Genomic DNA, 17,916 nt, shown 5'->3' with positions numbered 1-17,916 from the left:
CGAGGATTCGGTAGGAGCCGACACGTGGGGGCTCACAGACACGCTGGAGCACCCCTCGTGGGCAGGGGAACCTCTCCTGGGGCTGCCATAATCCCCACATCCACAGAGAGTAACACCAAAATAAAGGAATAAGCTGCCTTACTTTGCTCACAGTCTTTTATCCTAAGAGGTCTCTAAAAAAAAATAATGTCCCTCTGTATACTATAATTTCCGAATTTCCTCTAATGCCATGCATAATTACATGGAGTACTGCACTGGTATCCCTTTCATGCAAATATTGCCATGAAGTGCATAGTTTTCATAGCATTATATGACAAAAAAAATAACTGTAGTCATTTATTTCTGGTCTGTATGCGGACACACAACATAATGCAATGAGACAGTATTTTTCATTAGCTTTTTGTTGTGGACACTACCCATTTATCTTTCTCATAATCCTTCCCCCAGTGCATGTTAACAATGTTATTTTAGTAAGTTGTTTAATTATTTAACATCGCTGGGAGGCTACTGGGTTTGTTACAGAAGCCCTTTCCCAGAGCAGGCTTCGGAGGCTCCCTTTAACCCCCGGAGATCCGAATCCCACACCCCGTGGCCTCACCCAGCAGCGTCCATGTTACAGATGCCTTTAACAAAGACAAAAACGGATGATCACGACGTGCGCCCTTGCTGCTGCCAGCCCGGTGGCTCCGTAAGCCTTCTCCGATCCCTACTCCATTGGTGGTTCAACACAGCAATGTCCAAGCGCTGAGCAGGCAGAGCCTTGGGATGGCCACGGCGCTCCAGGGGCATCACCTGCCCTGGGTTCGGGTTAGAGTTGTCCCCAAAAAGGCATGCAACTGGTACAGAAAGGCTGCAGGACCCCAGAGCAGACTGATAAACCTCTCGCACCTCCCAGCAGCGAGTCTTTGCAATCTGCTTAAATGCAGAAACACGATGCTCAATATCCCGTCCACATTTCAGCACCACCCATAGATTATTTTTTTAAAGATAAAACAAGCTCCAGAACAACATAATAAAACATTTTGCCCGACAGTAGGCAACTGCCACGGCAAACCCTTCATTTCCACAGCAGTACATGAACACTGCAGGCAGCGCGTACGCGGAGCTTAGTGGTACCTGCTGGCTCCCAGCACCAAACCAAGGAGAAAGAAGAGTGTTGGTGGATTTGGAGACACATGTAAGTGCACAACATCCCTGTGACCCCATTTTCACCCCCAGCCTCAGCAGCCACTTTCATAAACTCGTTCATATCTGGGGAGCCTGGGGCAAGCCCAGACCCTAAAACGCCTCCATCCTCCTTGCATGAGGTACTGACCTCCCCACTCCGCCTCTTCACAGCCATCCAACCCTTTGGCTGCCCATAGCTCTCCTCCTCCTCCATCACTTGCTCTTCTTCCCCGTCTCTCCCTTCTGAGCTCCCCTGCCATCAAACACCAACTTCCACGAAGCTGCCTGTCCCTCCCCATCTCCCTCCGCCACCGCTTGCCCTCCTTAACTGCTCCCCCTAAGCACACTGAAACTGAAATTAAAACCACATTCTTGGAGGACAGAAGAACAGAAGGTCACGTCACACATTTAAGTGTCATATTTGGGTGGGTCCCGTTTCCTCAGCGCACCTTGCCTGCCAGTTTTTGAACCACGGCAAGCTGCTGGGGTGGTGTCACAGTCACAGGGGACAGCCCCTACACCCAACGCCTGACCTCTTCTCCCAGCTGCAGCAGTTTGGTCTAGTGAAAGAGGTTCCTCTTCCCTGCAACACTCTGACTTTTACATCCGCTGGCCGAGAAGCTTATCCCAACAGAGACCGTCCACTTTTATCACCCTCCAGAGGATTTGGGCACCGGAGCCAGGCGGCCACGGGGGACTGCCAGCACCACAGTGCTCACCCCTCACTGGCAAAGGCTTCGGAATTCCTCAGCTTCACCTTTTGCGTACCCCAACCACCCAGCCCTGCCTTGAACAAGCCCAGCAGTTTGCATTTGGTTATTTGTTTATTCCTCAAAGACTTGATTCCTGCCCAGAATAAACTGTCAGTTCTTCCACCGATGGCTGAATTTGCAGTCTGGAACAAGAAAGCCCAAAGGAATAAAACAGGTCTCTGTGTAAATGGGAACAGACCTAATTTCAGCTTCCAGGCACTGTATCATTGACCAAAGCACAGATATTTTGGTTCAGGATTCAGATCAGGTGTGGATTTGCACATATGCATCTCTCATATGCCTGAGGTGAAGCCTTCTCCATATTATTGGGAGCAACATATCCCATCTACCTGGCCAGGGAACCACTCCACATCAGAGCATCACTTCAGATATTTTGGGGCTGAAGGGGAAATCACTGACCTCCGCAGACAGAGCAGCCCCAGCCTCCCACCCCCACCGAGCTCTTCCCTCCCTCCGGCTTTGCTTTTGTCTGCGGCTCGTCCCGCACCTCAGGTCTGGGGCGGGGGGGCTGAGGCAACATTTCAGAGCTGCCCACCCTGTACCTGAAGTGTTAGAGCAACCTCAGATACATACTTACAAAGTTTGCCCCGAGAGAAGACACATTATTTAAGAAAACACAGTGCTGTATTTCACGAATGCACACCCAGTTCATTACACAGGAATAATCACCTCATTCCTTATGATTTGCAAAAACTTAGTGCTGTAATTAAGGCAAAGCGACTTTGTTTTATGCAGTTAAACATAAGACTGCACAAATCTACGCAGTTCCAATACTTCCCCAGTGTTTTGGCACACTGTTACCCAGTAATACCCCTTTCCAAACCCCCTCTCCCTACCGAAACCCCTCCAGGCTTGTGTTACAGCCAGCTGGTGTTGTGATGCTCTATCCAACCCCTCTAACCTGCCTTCCTCACTTTGTCGTGCTGTGTTTTGCCTCCCTGTTACCTCCCTGATGGAGAGCATCCGGGCTCTGCGCCGTACCTGATGGGCAGGGAGGGGTCTCCGGCATCCCACCAGTCCTTGGGGGGGCTGATGTACATGCACCACAGCTCCCAGCTGTACCCGTGGGCAGAGTTCTCGTAACGCTGCACCTCGAAGTTGTCCTGCTTGATGTTGTCTATGGAGGGAAGAATCACCCTTCTCCGATTTTCCTGAATTCGTGAAAGTACCGGCTCAGCCCTGAGTGTTAAAAAAAAAAAAAAAAGAAAAGGGCAGGGAAAGACCGTTAATTTCTCCCACAATTTGCTGATGGATGCTGTAGCTTTCGTACAGCTTGTGCACTTAAACGAGGGTAAGAAAACAGGCTTTCTTGTCACCCTTCAGCAAACAACAAAAGGGAACAACGCGGACTCCTCTCTGCTCCCACTCACAAGTGGCATCACATCTTCAGACTTCAGAGAGACATGGCAGAACGCAGCCCGAGGAGCCCGGAGACAGTCACGAGGCCCCTCGCAGAGCCGGCGAGTGACCCTAGACCACGACGCACCGGCCTCTGTCTCAGCCCTCCCCTCGCCGTGCTCTTACCAGCACAGCCATCACACGGAGAGGCACAGCATCCACGCTGTCAACTTTAAAAGGTTATCTCTGAAAGGCTTGCCCGAGCTTTGTCAGCCGCAAGGGAGATGCTGCAAGAGGCTTCAGCACTTCCACCTGATGGGATTTCCCACCCGGACACCTCCCTTGCGTGGAGCCGCCATCGCAGCACAGGGGCCAGTTGCCATGCACGGAGCTCAGGTAGCCGCAGTCCGGGAGGTCTGGGGAGTTTTAGTGCTCTCCACAACTGACTACACAAATTCATGGACCAGCCAAAGCTCTCAGCACAAGGAAAGGGCTATTTTCACAAACTAAGGCATTAAGCTGCGGAAATGAATTAAAGCCTCTGAAACCAGATTGGACGTTAGGAAGAAGTTCTTCACCATGAGGGTGGTGAGACCCTGGAACAGGTTGCCCAGAGAGGTGGTGGAAGCCCCATCCCTGGAAGTTTCTAAGGCCAGGCTGAACGGGGCCCTGAGCAACCTGATCTAGTGGGAGGTGTCCCTGCCCATGGCAAGGGGGTTGGAACTAGATGATCTTTAAGGTCCCTTCCAACCCTGACAATTCTGTCATTCTATAAACCAGCCCTTATCTTTTCCCACAGAGCTAGGACACCCTGTTTTCTCTGGTGTGCTGGTTTAAAAAAGCATTATTTAATAATACTCCCATATTGTGAATGTTCTAATTTTAAAAATTTCTGAGCTTTCCAGACATCTTTACTAAGGTAGCAGTGAAATCAGCCCATGCATTGCCTAGGGGCCAGTTTTGCAGCATGGGTCGACTGTACAGCCAGGAGGGGCTCAGAGAAGATGCTCCATGACCACCCAGAGACTCTTTCCATCCAAGGATATGGACCATCAAAAGAAACAGACCCAAGACAGATAAACAAGGAGTTAGCTCTTTCCACAGGGGGTAGTTAAACTGTGGAGCACCTTGCCCAAGGATGCTGTGAATGCTTGAAGTTCACAGGGGCTTGACGGGCAATTAGTGAAAACTCACGAGAAACGCAGTGCGGGTGGCTAAACACAGAAGCCATGTCTGCTTTGCATCTGCAAATCACTGGACTTCGGTAGCGTGCTCTGAAGGAATACTGTATGTGCTGGCCCTACCCATATATCATGTCCCAGGCTTCCAGCTACGGTTACTGGCCCAACAGGAGGCTAGACAGGCCTTGGTTTGATGCAACACGGCTGCTCTCATCTACTGCTGTTCCGCCTGGCCGGTTATCCTGTGGAAAGCCCTGATGCACATCTGCTGGGTAACTGCGCAGATTCCCCTGCTGTCACCCATGGGTGGGTATCCTGCAGGAAAACGCGATCCACAGGCTGGGACGCCTGGCTCAGAAGTTTTCCTTCTGTAAAGCAAGGCCATGAAGGATGCATTTTGTTTAAACAATGCTTTAACTAGTCCAGACTTCCCCCAAATCCAAAAAAACACATCCCTGGGCAGAACAGGGTAAATTGTAAGACTATCTGAAGGGTCTTTTTTAAATTGGAACACAGTTTGAGGAACCATATATGGACTCCAGAGCTACAAAATTCAGCTCTGGGACGTTCAAAGGTGCCCAGAGCAGCGGTGGACACAGCCTCACCTCTGCAGCCCAAGGGCCACCGATCGTCCTGGGCTCAGTCTCCCAACACAAGGAGGAACTCACACCCTCGGTGCCTCCTGCGACAGCAGCGGTACGTAACACTAGAGTGAGTCAAGCCCACGCTGCAGAAAAGCTCACGCTCTAACCCTAGAAAAAATGTTTGAAGAGCTCACTAACTGGGAGCTTCCTCTGTGTATCAATAAAATCTGGTGTGAGGACTTAACGACCTAAAGAGGGGAACATTTTTTTGGGAATACAGATTATCAACAGAAGAAATGGCTCCTAAATACACCCTTCAGCTGCGCTGTTGTTACAAAAAACTCAGTAATTGCGCAAAACGCCCTTCGAAGCTGCTAAGGCATTTTTCTTGTGAGGTTACTCTGTTCAAATTAGACCCAAGTTAGTGCCTTCTACCTCTGCTTTTTTCTCCACATTTACTTTTTACACTTGGTTACAGAGAGAAAAAAAAAAATTAAATCACTCCCAGGCTCCTCTCATGATCTAGACTCCCCAGGCTCCTCTCATGATCTAGACTCAAGCTTAAGCCCCTAAAACTCAAATGTTTTAAATCTCTCTGAAAAAAATCCTTATGAAACACCTTCCGCCGCTTGTGCGCCTCTGCACTTATTCCTAGCTGCAGAAGAAACAAATCAATCTAAAACATCTAAGCCTTCCCCAGTGGGATCCAGCTGCAAAGGGCAAGGAAGCAGGAAACACTTTCCTCTTTCCATCCCTTGCTGCCTGGGCTTTTTGAAACTTACAGCAATGACTGAGGGCTAAGGGAAGGGGAAACCAGCCTGAAAAATATAAACAGGAAGGAATAGAAAATGACAACAGAAAAGAAGGGCAAGGAGAGTGTCGTGGTTTAGCCTCAGATGGCAACAAAGAACCACGTGCCGCTCGCACGTGCCTTCCTAATACAGGAAGGATCGTAAGAAAAGGCAAGACTCTTGGGTTGGGACAAAGGCAGTTTAACAGAACAGCAAAGGGAACAGGCAAACAACAACAACAACACGGACAGGGGAATATACAAACGTGATTACGGAACCGCCGCTCCCCGCCGCTCGCCGACCGGCCGGACCCGGGACGCCCCAGCCCGCTTTTAAGCAGCAACTTCCTGCCCCCTCCCCCGGCAGCTCAGGGTGGGCGTGGCTCACATGGCATGGAATACCAGGAAAAGTTAACCCTATCCCCACCGGAACCAGGACAGAGAGATTTTCCTTGTGTCCTCCCATCACAGCTCATCAGTGGCCGTTCAGTACAGAAGGGACATGGGATTAACGAACCAATGGACTTGTTTGCAAACACATCCTTCCAAAATGACGGATTGTCCCTTGTTTAATGCATCACACGCAGGCGCTAACCGAGACCTGGTTGAGCACTTACCAGCCGGCAGTGAACTCCACATGGGCATCAAAAAATCCGGTGATCTGGCCAGTGGCAGCTTTCCAGCCTTCAATACGAGCTCGGATAAGGCCTTCCCTCTTTTGGTTGCGCACCACCTTCACGAGCCCTGGGTAGCGTTTATTGACGTATTCTTCTAGCGGCGCCTTCAGTTCCTCTAGAGAAGAAGTGACAAAGAACCCATTGTAAAGGTGCAACAGTTTTCACCTAAAATTAACCCACTTAATTGACAGATACGAGCATAACTTACTGGAGCCACACATCTCTGAACACCACTGGGAAGGATATAATCATTTAGTCTCAATCAATGCTGATTTGCCAAAGATCATCTGATGGCGTACTGGCCACAACCCTTGCAACAAAATTCAAGGTTGCCAAAACCATTGATGTTGGACAACTAAGGAGCCCAAATGCCACCCTTTAGAGGCAAAGGGCAGCAAGAGGTCAGCTAGATTGCCTTGCAATACCTGAGTATCACCCCACTGAGAGACGAGAATAGAAAGAAGTCACCCGTGGACACCAAACACTGGTGGTTCTGAATTTGTGATGAAGATTTTAGCTGAATGGATTGCTAGAAATGCTGCAAAACCCATCTGAAGTAACTTAAACTACATCAAACTGTGTACGAGCTTCACTATCCTTTTCATTCAGCTTCACTACTACAGTCCTGGCATTTGCTGTATGTTTTCCAAGCTTTGCCACTAGAAAAGCTGAAATTCCCCCTGCTTTTATGATAGGATGAAAGAGATTTTTGGCTTCATTCAGAAGATGCTCATACCACGTATCTTCTGTTCGTCGGAAACTGCAGATCGTTTAATTACGTTGTCGAAGCCTGTATGTGTGCTACAGCTGAGAACATAATGGATCTGTCAGCCTGCAGTCATTACCAGCATCGCATTTTTTGATAGAAGGATTGAGTATAAAAGACACACAGGACTTCGAAGGTGGAAGCATATGAAAGGTTACAATAAGGGGTCAGTACTAGTATGTTTTTTCAACAATTTGGAAAAGTGCTAGCACTCTGCCAGAAACCTGCGTCCTTTCGCTTCCTGGTGCATCCGTTAAATGCACGAAGATCTACCGATGCAAAGTACTCCGTAAAAGCAATACTGCCGTGCACCAACACAGACTGTTAACACCATGAAAGCAGGTCCCCAGAGTGTCTTTTATCCCTACGAGGCTCCAGGACAGCAGAAAATTAAGATATAGCCCACGAGCCCAAATTATAGCCTACTACCTTTCACACATACTCTCTCCACAGAAAAAGAAAAAAAAAAAGGACAAAAAAAGTCACCATTAATATAATCCACATGGTAAAATACTTGAGACGTACAAGCACATGTGGGTTTCTACATGAAGGAAACACGGCAAAGGACAGCAAAAGAGTAAACAGCAAGTCCCATCTGCAGGGCTGAGCTCGGGAAATCAGAGGAAAAGGGATTATCTGTTCCCTTCACTTCCACGCCTTCTTCCAAGCACATAAACCGTGCTTTCTCCAGACTGCCTTTCTGGGATGGTTCCCCTCACATACCAATTTCCCCAAAGTCTCATTTCTCTTTTATGCTGAAGTGGGAATAAAAAGAATAAAGCAAATGAGCCCCTTCCTCAATTCAAAGCATCTGCATCACATACATACATAACTCAGCAACTTCCATTTCATGCTGAGCCACTCAGAGAAAAAGCAATATTTTATGGAGACAACAACTCTCCCGAATGGTTTTAAGGAGACAGAGACACAGATTTTTTGACAGATGAAACCCTACAAGCACAGCACTGGCATCTCCCTTGTTTTTGTCAGAAGGTAAGTCATGAATGCTGCAGACCACTGCATTACAGCCTAGACTGAACAATTAAAACAACTTGCAAATTGGAGTTTTAATCACAGTTGAAAGAAAACAAGAAAAATCTTCATGGGAATTGTTTGAGCAGCTCGAAGGAGAGTACAGCTGTAGTGAAACAGCAAAGAGCTGTAACATCTCGTCTCAAAGGCAGCGAAGGGTGAAGCCTGAGAGATTCCGACACCCACCATGCCGTCTAACAGGCAGCTCGTCAGAACCTCCCCAGGGAGCCACAGCAACGTCCTCCTCCTTTCTGAAAGGATGATGGATGCCAACAGGTGAAGAACTGATCTGCTGAGAGCATGAAGGCCAGTACAGCATGCCCATGCACCTGCAAAATGGCACACAGCAACCATGGAGAAGGTGGAGAAGATGCTTACGATTAGCATCATTCTAACCCACCACCCCGCTCATTAGCAGAGGCCAAAGTGCCCCTCTCCTGTCCGCAACGCATGCAACAAGCACATTTCTCTTGGAAAAACACTCAGGAGAGATGAAAGCATTAACCAGACGTGGGAAACACGGTTCCAGACCCTCTCTCCACTAAGGGCTTCCTGTACAACCTTGCACAGATTTCCAGGGGTGGCAGGGAGCAAAGGCTGGCTCAGCCCACAGCACACGCCTTTTGGGTGAGAATTCGCTTTTCTTAGGTGCCTGTGCAAGCCCTAAGGGAGAGGATGGCTGCACATCTGTGCTGGCCTTTGCCAGCCTCTCGCCCTCCTGAGCTGGTTTGCAGCTCTGCGGGAGGAGGACATGGTGCAGAGCGGCTGCTGAGCGCTCGCTTCGTATTACAAGATACATACTTGGCACTCAACTGGGCATCCAGTCACCAGGGATGGGGTGGGCTTTGGAATTAATTTCGCAGCGCATCCACGAGGTGCAGGTGTGGAAAATGCAGCATTAGGTAACCAAAGTGAAATGCCAGTCTCCGGGAATGCTCTGCAAAACTCCCGCTCAATATCAAGCGAGCCTCCGCCCACGTCTCCCCTCGCCACCGAGGAGCACCGACGTGGCTGTGTCAAAAAGCAGCAGTGGAAATCCCAGCACCGGCACAGCCACACTGTCAGAGCTCCCCAGTCCCGCAGACACTGATCCTGCAGGAACCAGACACGCTCAGCTCCCTCCATCTGAAAACTCCAGTGCGCTGGAAATCACAGAATCATAGAACGGTTTGGATTGGAAGGGAACTTAAAGATCACCCAGTGTCCCCCCCTGCCCTGGGCAGGGACACCTCCCACCAGCCCAGGTTGCTGCAAGCCCCGTCCAACCTGGCCTTGAACCCCTCCAGGGATGGGGCAGCCACAGCTTCTCTGGGCAACCTGGGCCAGGGGCTCACCACCCTCACAGCAAAGAATTTCTCCCTAATATCTTACCTAAATCTCCCCTCTTCCAGTTTAAAACCGTTCCCCCTCATCCCATGGCTCCCCTCCCTGATCCACAGTCCCTCCCCAGCTTTCCTGGAGACCCTTTAGGGACTGGAAGGGGCTGGAAGGTCTCCCCGGAGCCTTCTCTTCTCCAGGCTGAACCCCCCACAGCTCTCTCAGCCTGTCCTCACAGCAGAGGAGCTCCAGTCCTCCCAGCATCTCCAGGGCCCTACTCACACGCACTCATAACTCACTCGCAAATCTAATCTTAATCCAAGTCATTTGAAGTCATTCCTACTTTCCCCCTGCCTTCTCCTTCACTCAGCAGTCGGTCGTCTCATCGAGTGCCATTAGTGTAAGAGAAAACAACTCGCGGCGGCTCCGACGTGTGCTGTCACAACACGTGGCTCCAGGCGGAGGATGCGGAGAGCTGTTGCATTAAGGTCAGTAGCAGCAAAGCTTTTCGTCTGTCATATCGACTTAAGAAATGTTTCATCCCCAACTGCTGTATCTTTGCAGCACGTCCCAGAGCTGCAATGGGAAGGTTGGGAGGCCTGAAGTAGCGTGCCAGGAATTAAACAACTTGCACTAATGGACAATAGCAGATACCCTCGCTTAAGGGAGTCAGTTTTCACACAAACTGGCAACCTGGCTTTTGAATCTGCTATTTTCAGGACTCCATGCAAATTACAGCAAGGGGAGAAAGCGTCTCGCCGTTTAGATGTAAACTTGCTGCCATTCTCCTCACCTCTGCCTTGCACGGGGTCATAGCGGTGCTTTCGCCGCTTCACCTCCTTGCTGAAAATGAGAATATCCATTAGATGCTGAGCCAATGATAACTTTAGCATGATAATCAGCCCGGTGTTCATAACCTGAAACTCTGGATGCAAAGTAATGACAGAGAAAGTCCAGAGCCAAGCTGGGAGCAGAGCAGTGGCTCCCCAGCTCCCCTTCACCCCTCCCGACCAAAGGACCACACATTTAGGCCATGTCCTCGTGAGGTATCTGAGTGGGTGGATCTACATGGGCTACACAACCAGTAATTTGATCCAAGCTAAGCACAGCAATGGAATCTAGAGGCTCCTTCCTCTTCTGTATCCTATGGCACTCTCCCTCACGCATCCTTTGGTGAGGCCTACCGGACCACAGCATTCTTAAGCCATGTGTATGGAGGATGCAATCAATATTTGCGCATGGAGGTATTTGTGAACGTTTGGTCTTTGCCATTGCACGAGCTACTTCCAGGGAAGATTTGCAGAGAGAAATTCTACTGAAAATGCCAGCAGCTTCAATTTCAACCCTGCCTTTTGCTTTCCATCTGTCCGTATTGATCTTCAGTGAAGGGCAACTCCAAGGAACTAGAATCCAATAGACCTGTTGCTCTATTAAAAAACCCATCTGCCAGCTGCAATGACTTATGCTACCTATTGCAAAGTATTTTGTCACCTACATGAGCTTTCTGGGAAATAAGCCTGCCAGAGAAATTGAACCACCTGATGCCACTGAAAGTAACCATGTCACAGACATTAGCCCAGAAGCAGGAACATCCACTGCTCAGCGCTCCGCACCACAAATCCTACCCAAATCTCCCCAAGGCCTGTCGAAGGCCCCTGAACTAAAGCTGGGAGCTGCCTGTTGCCGCACAAAGAAAGACCAACAGCACCAGAGGAGCTCGAGGAACTACCAACAGCAGAACATGTGTTGCGCGACAATGCCCAGGTGGTGGCAGGGAGCAGACGGCACCTCCTCTACACCCCTAAGGAAAACATCGCGGTGTTTGCCAGGCTGAGCTGGGTGGGAAAAGTCTACAGAGCCCAAAGCTGTTATCAGACACCCCGAAGGCTGGAGGACACAGGAGTCGGGGCTGGGAGCGCTCCGGGGCCATGGGAGACACCAGCCCGCCCTCGTCCCACGCTCTCGCCTGCCTGAAACCCCAAAGCCGTCGCGGGCTAGATTTCTGCAGCATGAACTCACAAAAGAAACTCCTTCAAACAGGCAACAGACGAATATGAGCATTTTTGCGGCGAGACTCAAAGCCAGGTGAGTCCCTGAAGCTTTTTGCCTGCAAATATCAAAGAGGAAGCAGTGCAGAGGGGAGCAGGTGCACGAATCAATTCTCACACAAGGTTACAGGCAAAGCTGGTCACACTGGGTGCACTGGGCTGCAAGCCTCTGGCTGGTCTGGCTCAGCAGAAGGCAAGGAGAGACACCCCAAGCAGGTCTGCTGCTCCTCCCCAGTCCTCGGCAGGGCCTGAAAGCCTCAGACCCGAACACCGGTGGGACGGCGTCAGGTCAGCTGCAATTAAGGAACCCATCTTTAGTTTGAGCAATTGGAATAATTGGGCAGTTGGGTTGGAGCGGCGCCTCGGAAGAGCTGAGGTATGACTCGGCTTCTTGCATTTCTGGTAAAACCTTCCTCTAAACACAAACACAGCGAACGCAACAAGCCAGCTCCCGGGAGAGCGCGCACGAACCGCTGCTGTTGCTGTTGAAATGAGCTGCAAAACAAGAAAGCGATATATCAAGTCACAGCTAATATGTTACACCGAGGTAAATTACAACCCAGAGCATGTCTCCCTGAGTGTAGCCAGCTCCTTTAAGCAGCCTTTTATCCAAAGGTTTTCTTTTATACCTGGAGGTTTGCTTTTCAAAGAGATATTATCCCAGACTAAAACCACTAAAAGACAGACAGGAAAAAAAAAAAGAAAAAAAAGCAGGTGATGATTAAGCAACAGAGTCGGACAAAGTGTGCAGCTGCGAGATAACGTAACATCTCAGGGGCACACTGCTGCATCCCTCCAACAACCCAGGAAGCACGTTATCACTCAGAAACACAACCTGTGCACTCGCTTTGTAATTACACCCCTGCAACAAACACAAACAAAAAGCACCCTCCAAAAAAAGTCTCGACGAAGTATAACGTGCAGCTCAAGGGAGAAGGGGGTTCAAACTACAAATCCCCGAGCTTTTTCCTTCAAGGAGGGGTTCGCCCCTCCCCCCATTACAATACATTGCTATCTTTTATCTATTTACAACTCAGATACAAAGAACCTGAACGACTGCGCTTATTAACTTGTAATCTCTCATTCCACACTTTTATGCTGTGCAGCGTTGCTGTACATCCCACGTTACAACAAAGCTGGGAGAAGAAGTGTCTAATGAGTCTTCAGAAGCAGTTTGTTCCAGTCTGAAAACTACAAAACACGAGCAGGTTTTGATCCTGTCTGTGTAACTAGTTAGTGGTTTACCTGAAGGGCAAATAACAGCCGGGGCACGCAGGGTGTGCGGCTCCTGCCTCTCTATTCCTGGGACTCATTTTAAAACTTGAAGTTGACTTGGAAATCCCAGGGGGTCTTTTAATATTTGGTTTGGGAACGTGCTTTGTTTTTCGGTTACCCAGACGAGCTGTATTTCCTCTTTTCATCTCTGTAAAGTGCTCCCCGACAAAACCTACACAGAAACACCCGACTGTGGGCCCCGAGCCGTGGGCTTTCCTGAGCCTTTAGCAGCTTTCCCAGGAGCTGCTTCTGGTCACCCACCGGGATACAACTGAGCCACCGCTCTCTGGAGGTCAACCTTCTTGCAGGTGTATGAAACTGAGCCCCCAAAGGCTTTGCCCAAGCAACAAGCCATACACCCATAGGAATCGTCCCTCAAACGCTCACGGCTGCTCACAAAGAGCATAATTCCTCTTCTTGTTCAATCACAGCCACCAAAGTCACACCCACACAATGCCATCCTCTGCTCGACACCAGCGCTTCATCCTCCAGGATTCATCTCTAAATCTTAGAGCTCATGAGGAACTATTTTCCTGTAATTATTTTCCTGTAGGAGCCAAATCTATATATTGCAACGACTTTGTAATATCCAAAGCATCAACTCTCTGATGTTGCTATTGCTGCTGACAATTATTTCCCACCATTAGTGGAAACTATATGACAATGTTATTGCCATTAATAATTCTTTGCTGTCATTGAAGCTCCTTGACGATGCAGAAAGTGAATGCACGGGTCTCAGAGTTACATTCTGGTTTGTATAATTTCTTTTACATGAGAAAACTAGATTATTACACGCTTGGGAGGAGCTCTCCATAAACATCTGCCAAGTTACCTCATTATCTTCCTTCAAATCCCTCCTTAAAAAGCTCATTTGTCATGATGCCTACAAAGGCTCGACAGCGTAGTACCGACATGACTAACTAACCCTACCAGCTAACAGCATCGCCTCGTTCCCTACACCCGCTCTCCTTGCAAACTTCCATCACAAGGTTCCTGAGGACAGAGCCACCTCGGTGTTCAGGCGTTGTACAACCCTCAGCACAACCCCGTCCCTTCACCAGGGACCCTGGATGTTCCCCATTCCATGCAACCCATGGGGTTTTCCCACCTCCAGCACATGATTCTCCCCCTCTACTCCACTCTCGTGAGACCCCACCTGGAGTACTGCGTTCAGTTCTGGAGCCCCTACTACAAGAGAGAGATGGACGTGCTGGAAGATGTTCAGAGAAAGGCCACGAGGATGATCAGAGGGCTGGAGCACCTCTCCTATGAGGACAGACTGAGAGAGCTGCGGTTGTTCAGTCTGGAGAAAAGAAGGCTCCGAGGAGACCTCATAGTGGCCTACCAGTATCTTAAGAGGGCCTACAAGAAAGCTGGGGAGGGACTTTTTAGGATGTCGGGTAATGGTAGGACTAGAGGGAATGGATTAAAACTAGAGATGGGTCGATTCAGACTGGACGTTAGGAAGACGTTCTTCACCATGAGGGCGGCGAGAAACTGGAACAGGTTGCCCAGAGAGGTGGTGGAAGCCCCATCCCTGCAAGTTTTTAAGGCCAGGCTGGATGGGGCTCTGAGCAAGCTGATCTAGTGGGAGATGTCCCTGCCCATGGCAGGGGGGTTGGAACTAGATGATCTTTGAGGTACCTTCCAACCCTAACAATTCTATGATTCTATGATATACAAATTTGTCCCTCAATTTGGGCCCCCTCCCTGGCTAAGGGAGTGCCATAAAGCACCCCAACACAGCCCAGGCAGCTTGGTCAGCCTGCAAAAACAGGCATAAAGAGGAGAACCCAGAGCTGCAAGTGCTTGAGCACACTACAAGCCATCTTTCCGCCCTGTCAACACCTGGCCACCATCCATCCCCACCACCAGGCCCCACCAGCACTGGCCCAGCCCTCGCAGCAAACGGCCAGTGATGCCGGTAAAGAGATTTCATTCTGCAACCCTCGCTGCCAGCTGCAGTCTCAGCTTCTTGGGGGGGTATGTGTGTGCGATGCTTTTAGAAGGATTCATTTCATTGTCCTGTGCCTTTCAACAGTGTCTCCAGAGTACTTGACTCAGCGCTGCATACTGAGTGACGGGTGAAGGCCGTTTAGAAACATATTCCTTTGTGCGTGGCAGTGGGTAGAGAAGCTCAATAATTATTACCTTTGAGTTCTCTTTTAAAGAGTGTTCTTCTCTTCGCCTCATTGATATGGTAAAATTTGGAGAGGCAGCATCTCATTTTGGTATTTCGAACCCTCTCAGTACTGGGCAATGCTAAACACTGCAGCGACAGATCACCTGCACCTTCCCTTCACCAGACAAGCAGTTCCAGCTCTGAAATCCCACGGTTTCACTGGCGCACGCCATCCTGGCTTTTGCACGAGAGCTGCCGTGATTTCCATCAGCTGAGGAGCTGCCCTCCTGTTTCTTTTACTGGTAATTATAATTCATCAGCTTTCTATGGTGCTCATTACTGTGGTATTTGAGTGCCTATTTTTACAGGCTTGAATAGCTTGCTGTACACTATCTCATCGCCTCGCAGACAGACGAGCAACCTCTCAGGCTCCCTCTGGAAATGAGCTCTCCGCATCCCGCACCCTCCCTGATCTTCCCTTCTGATCACACCATCCACAGCACACATCCGTTATTTTTTAAAATAATATTAAAAGCATGCAGTACAAATAAAGAACGCAATAATCAAAGTAACATAACCATTTGGTGTTCTTCGTGAAGATTTTAACTACCCTAATGACGTTATCCGCCTATATATTGTAAAAACAAAAACATCTTGGAAGAATCTGAGTCTCAAAACGCTTCCAGATGAAACCACCTCCTGCAGCTTTGTGTTACCAAACGGCAGAAGGGAAGGTGTTGCAACAGCGTCTGAGAGCAGCTTGAACCCGACGACACACGTGTGTAACGTGGAAAACCAAACATCGCCCTCCACATTTTGCCATGGCCTGACTTGAGCAGGTCAGGTGTGTTTGTTTCCTCGTCTTCCTCTTGGCTTACCCTTCTCATAGCAAAAAGAGAATACGAGAGGAAGGAGGGTTTCTAAAGCGTCCCAGTCATTTACCAAATCTGGGACTTTGTTTTACAGATAGGGAAACTGAGGCACACACAGAGAAAACGTCTCATTTGAGACCCCTGCAAGGGGCCAAACCAGAAATAGCTCACGGGGCTCCAGGCTCTCGTCCCTCAGCTCCATGGAAAACACTTAGGGGTGCATTTCTGTAACAATCGAAGTGTTATTATTAGAAACAAGGACATGCCTGAAACCAGAACTTCTGGATGCTACTGTGAAGAGAAAGCTAAGATTGCTCTCTGCTTTCCTTTAGCCTTTTAGCTTTCAGCTACACTTTCAACCAATAATTATCTCAGGTTTAAACTTTGGTTTGATCCTGTTTCTTTTTTGCTACAGAAACTGTAGAGAATGGTTGTGCCAGCCAGCAAACCTGCCACCATGCGCCTCCCAGCAGTGTCAGCGCTCCCGAAGAAGCGTGAGTCCTCCATGAGATTTTAGGACATTAAACTCCCTCCTAACATTTTGGAGATCCAAGCTGCCAGTGCTGCTAACCTTCATCGCTGTTGTCGTCCACAAGGATAATCTCCTTCAGGAGGTGAGCTGGCGTATGGTTAACCGCGCTGTGCACCGATCGCAGGATAACGGAGAGCGCTTCGTTCACGAAGATGAAGATGATGGAGATCTGGGGTAGGTCCTTGCCATATTTCAGCTCTTTGCACCTGTAGCATGAAGGGCAGAGAGAGAGACGGGGTTAGCAGAGCATGCAGCAAGCGCCCGGAGTCCGGCACACACGTAACGCACTGCGCAGGACGATGGGTGACATCCTGCGGCTTGGCACAGCCAGGGATTACAGCTCCCAGGAGGAATTTCAGCAGCGCTGTCTCGGAAGAGATAGCGGCGACAGAGAGTGTCCTCCGGGCTCAGGGAGCACCAGGGGCAGGGCACAAACCCGGAGTGCACGTACCCGAGGTTGTGTTCCCAAGTCTGTGGGCACGTAACTAAAAGCAGCCTCCAGAAGAGAGAAAATAGCTTTACCATTTAAAGAGAAACGCCACATTCCTGTTCTAAGATTAATAGGTGCTCGGAAATGAGCTTTGTTCTTAAATGGCACTTGTGAATTTTCTTCCCATTTGCTTTGGAACGAAATGAATATGAAATAACCCTTGGTTAAATAGTCTTAATAAGCGTTTTAGCTCTCTTTGCAGATACTTCTGAATACATTCCTGTCTCTGAAGTACCCCAGCAGAGCACTGCCATGAACTGGTGTCTGCACTACACAGCCAGGAGAGGTTAAAAAACAAAAACTGGCGACCATCTCTCTGGTTTCAGCTTAACTCGAGCTGGCCTTGTGGCTGGGTGTCTGCTGGAACACGTTCCTGTGCGTCAGAGCAGGACAGAGGTGGAAGGAGCTCCTGGGTCAGCCACCAGCCAGCTCCATCCCTGGCAAGCGACCGGTTCACGTTACGCCCACCTGCAGACGAAGGACAGCCATGGCGCAGAACGAGAGGGGCTCTCGGTGGAAGAGGCCTCTCCAAGGAGCACACATCGCTCCCGAAATTGTTGTTTTAATGCCACACTTCATCCTAACCAGAAACCTAATCTTAATAAAAGTACTTGCAGAAAGCAAACAGGCGATCCTCAACTACTTCAAACAATTTAATCAAACTCTCCAGCTCTCCCTACAATAAATACGTGCGAGGGAAGAAGAAAACGAGCCTCCCCGCTCCCTCTCCGCGTTCATGACAGATTAGACATGCAACATTAGCCGTGTTTGCAGAATTACAATGAGCGTTTCCAAGTAAATCCTGCCCAGATAAGCAAAGAAAGACGGAACACACGAACGACATCCCAGCGACGCTTCAAGCTCATCGACTCCCCAACAATGACTCTGTATTTAATTGTACCGAGCGTTCCTTAGGCAACAGCAGGCATTCTTCAGACTCCAAAATGAGACT

General features: G+C 49.3%; 1 protein-coding gene across 1 annotated transcript in view; it reads right to left on the bottom strand.

The window, feature by feature from the left end:
• Positions 1-17,916, bottom strand: part of GALNT17 (polypeptide N-acetylgalactosaminyltransferase 17) — a 220,355-nt gene that overhangs the window by 124,749 nt on the left and 77,690 nt on the right. Inside the window, exons 3-5 of the mRNA XM_074594579.1 lie at positions 16,514-16,680; positions 6,451-6,625; positions 2,922-3,119 (exon numbers count right to left, since the gene is read on the bottom strand). Of these exons, the coding sequence (XP_074450680.1) occupies positions 2,922-3,119; positions 6,451-6,625; positions 16,514-16,680 (540 nt within the window). The remainder of the gene's footprint in view (positions 1-2,921; positions 3,120-6,450; positions 6,626-16,513; positions 16,681-17,916) is intronic.

Source organism: Larus michahellis, chromosome 7 (assembly GCF_964199755.1).
Source record: "Larus michahellis chromosome 7, bLarMic1.1, whole genome shotgun sequence".
In the NCBI taxonomy this organism is placed as follows: domain Eukaryota; kingdom Metazoa; phylum Chordata; class Aves; order Charadriiformes; family Laridae; genus Larus; species Larus michahellis.
The sequence above is the reverse complement of the archived record's forward strand: the minus strand, read 5'-3'. Positions and strand labels throughout refer to the sequence as shown.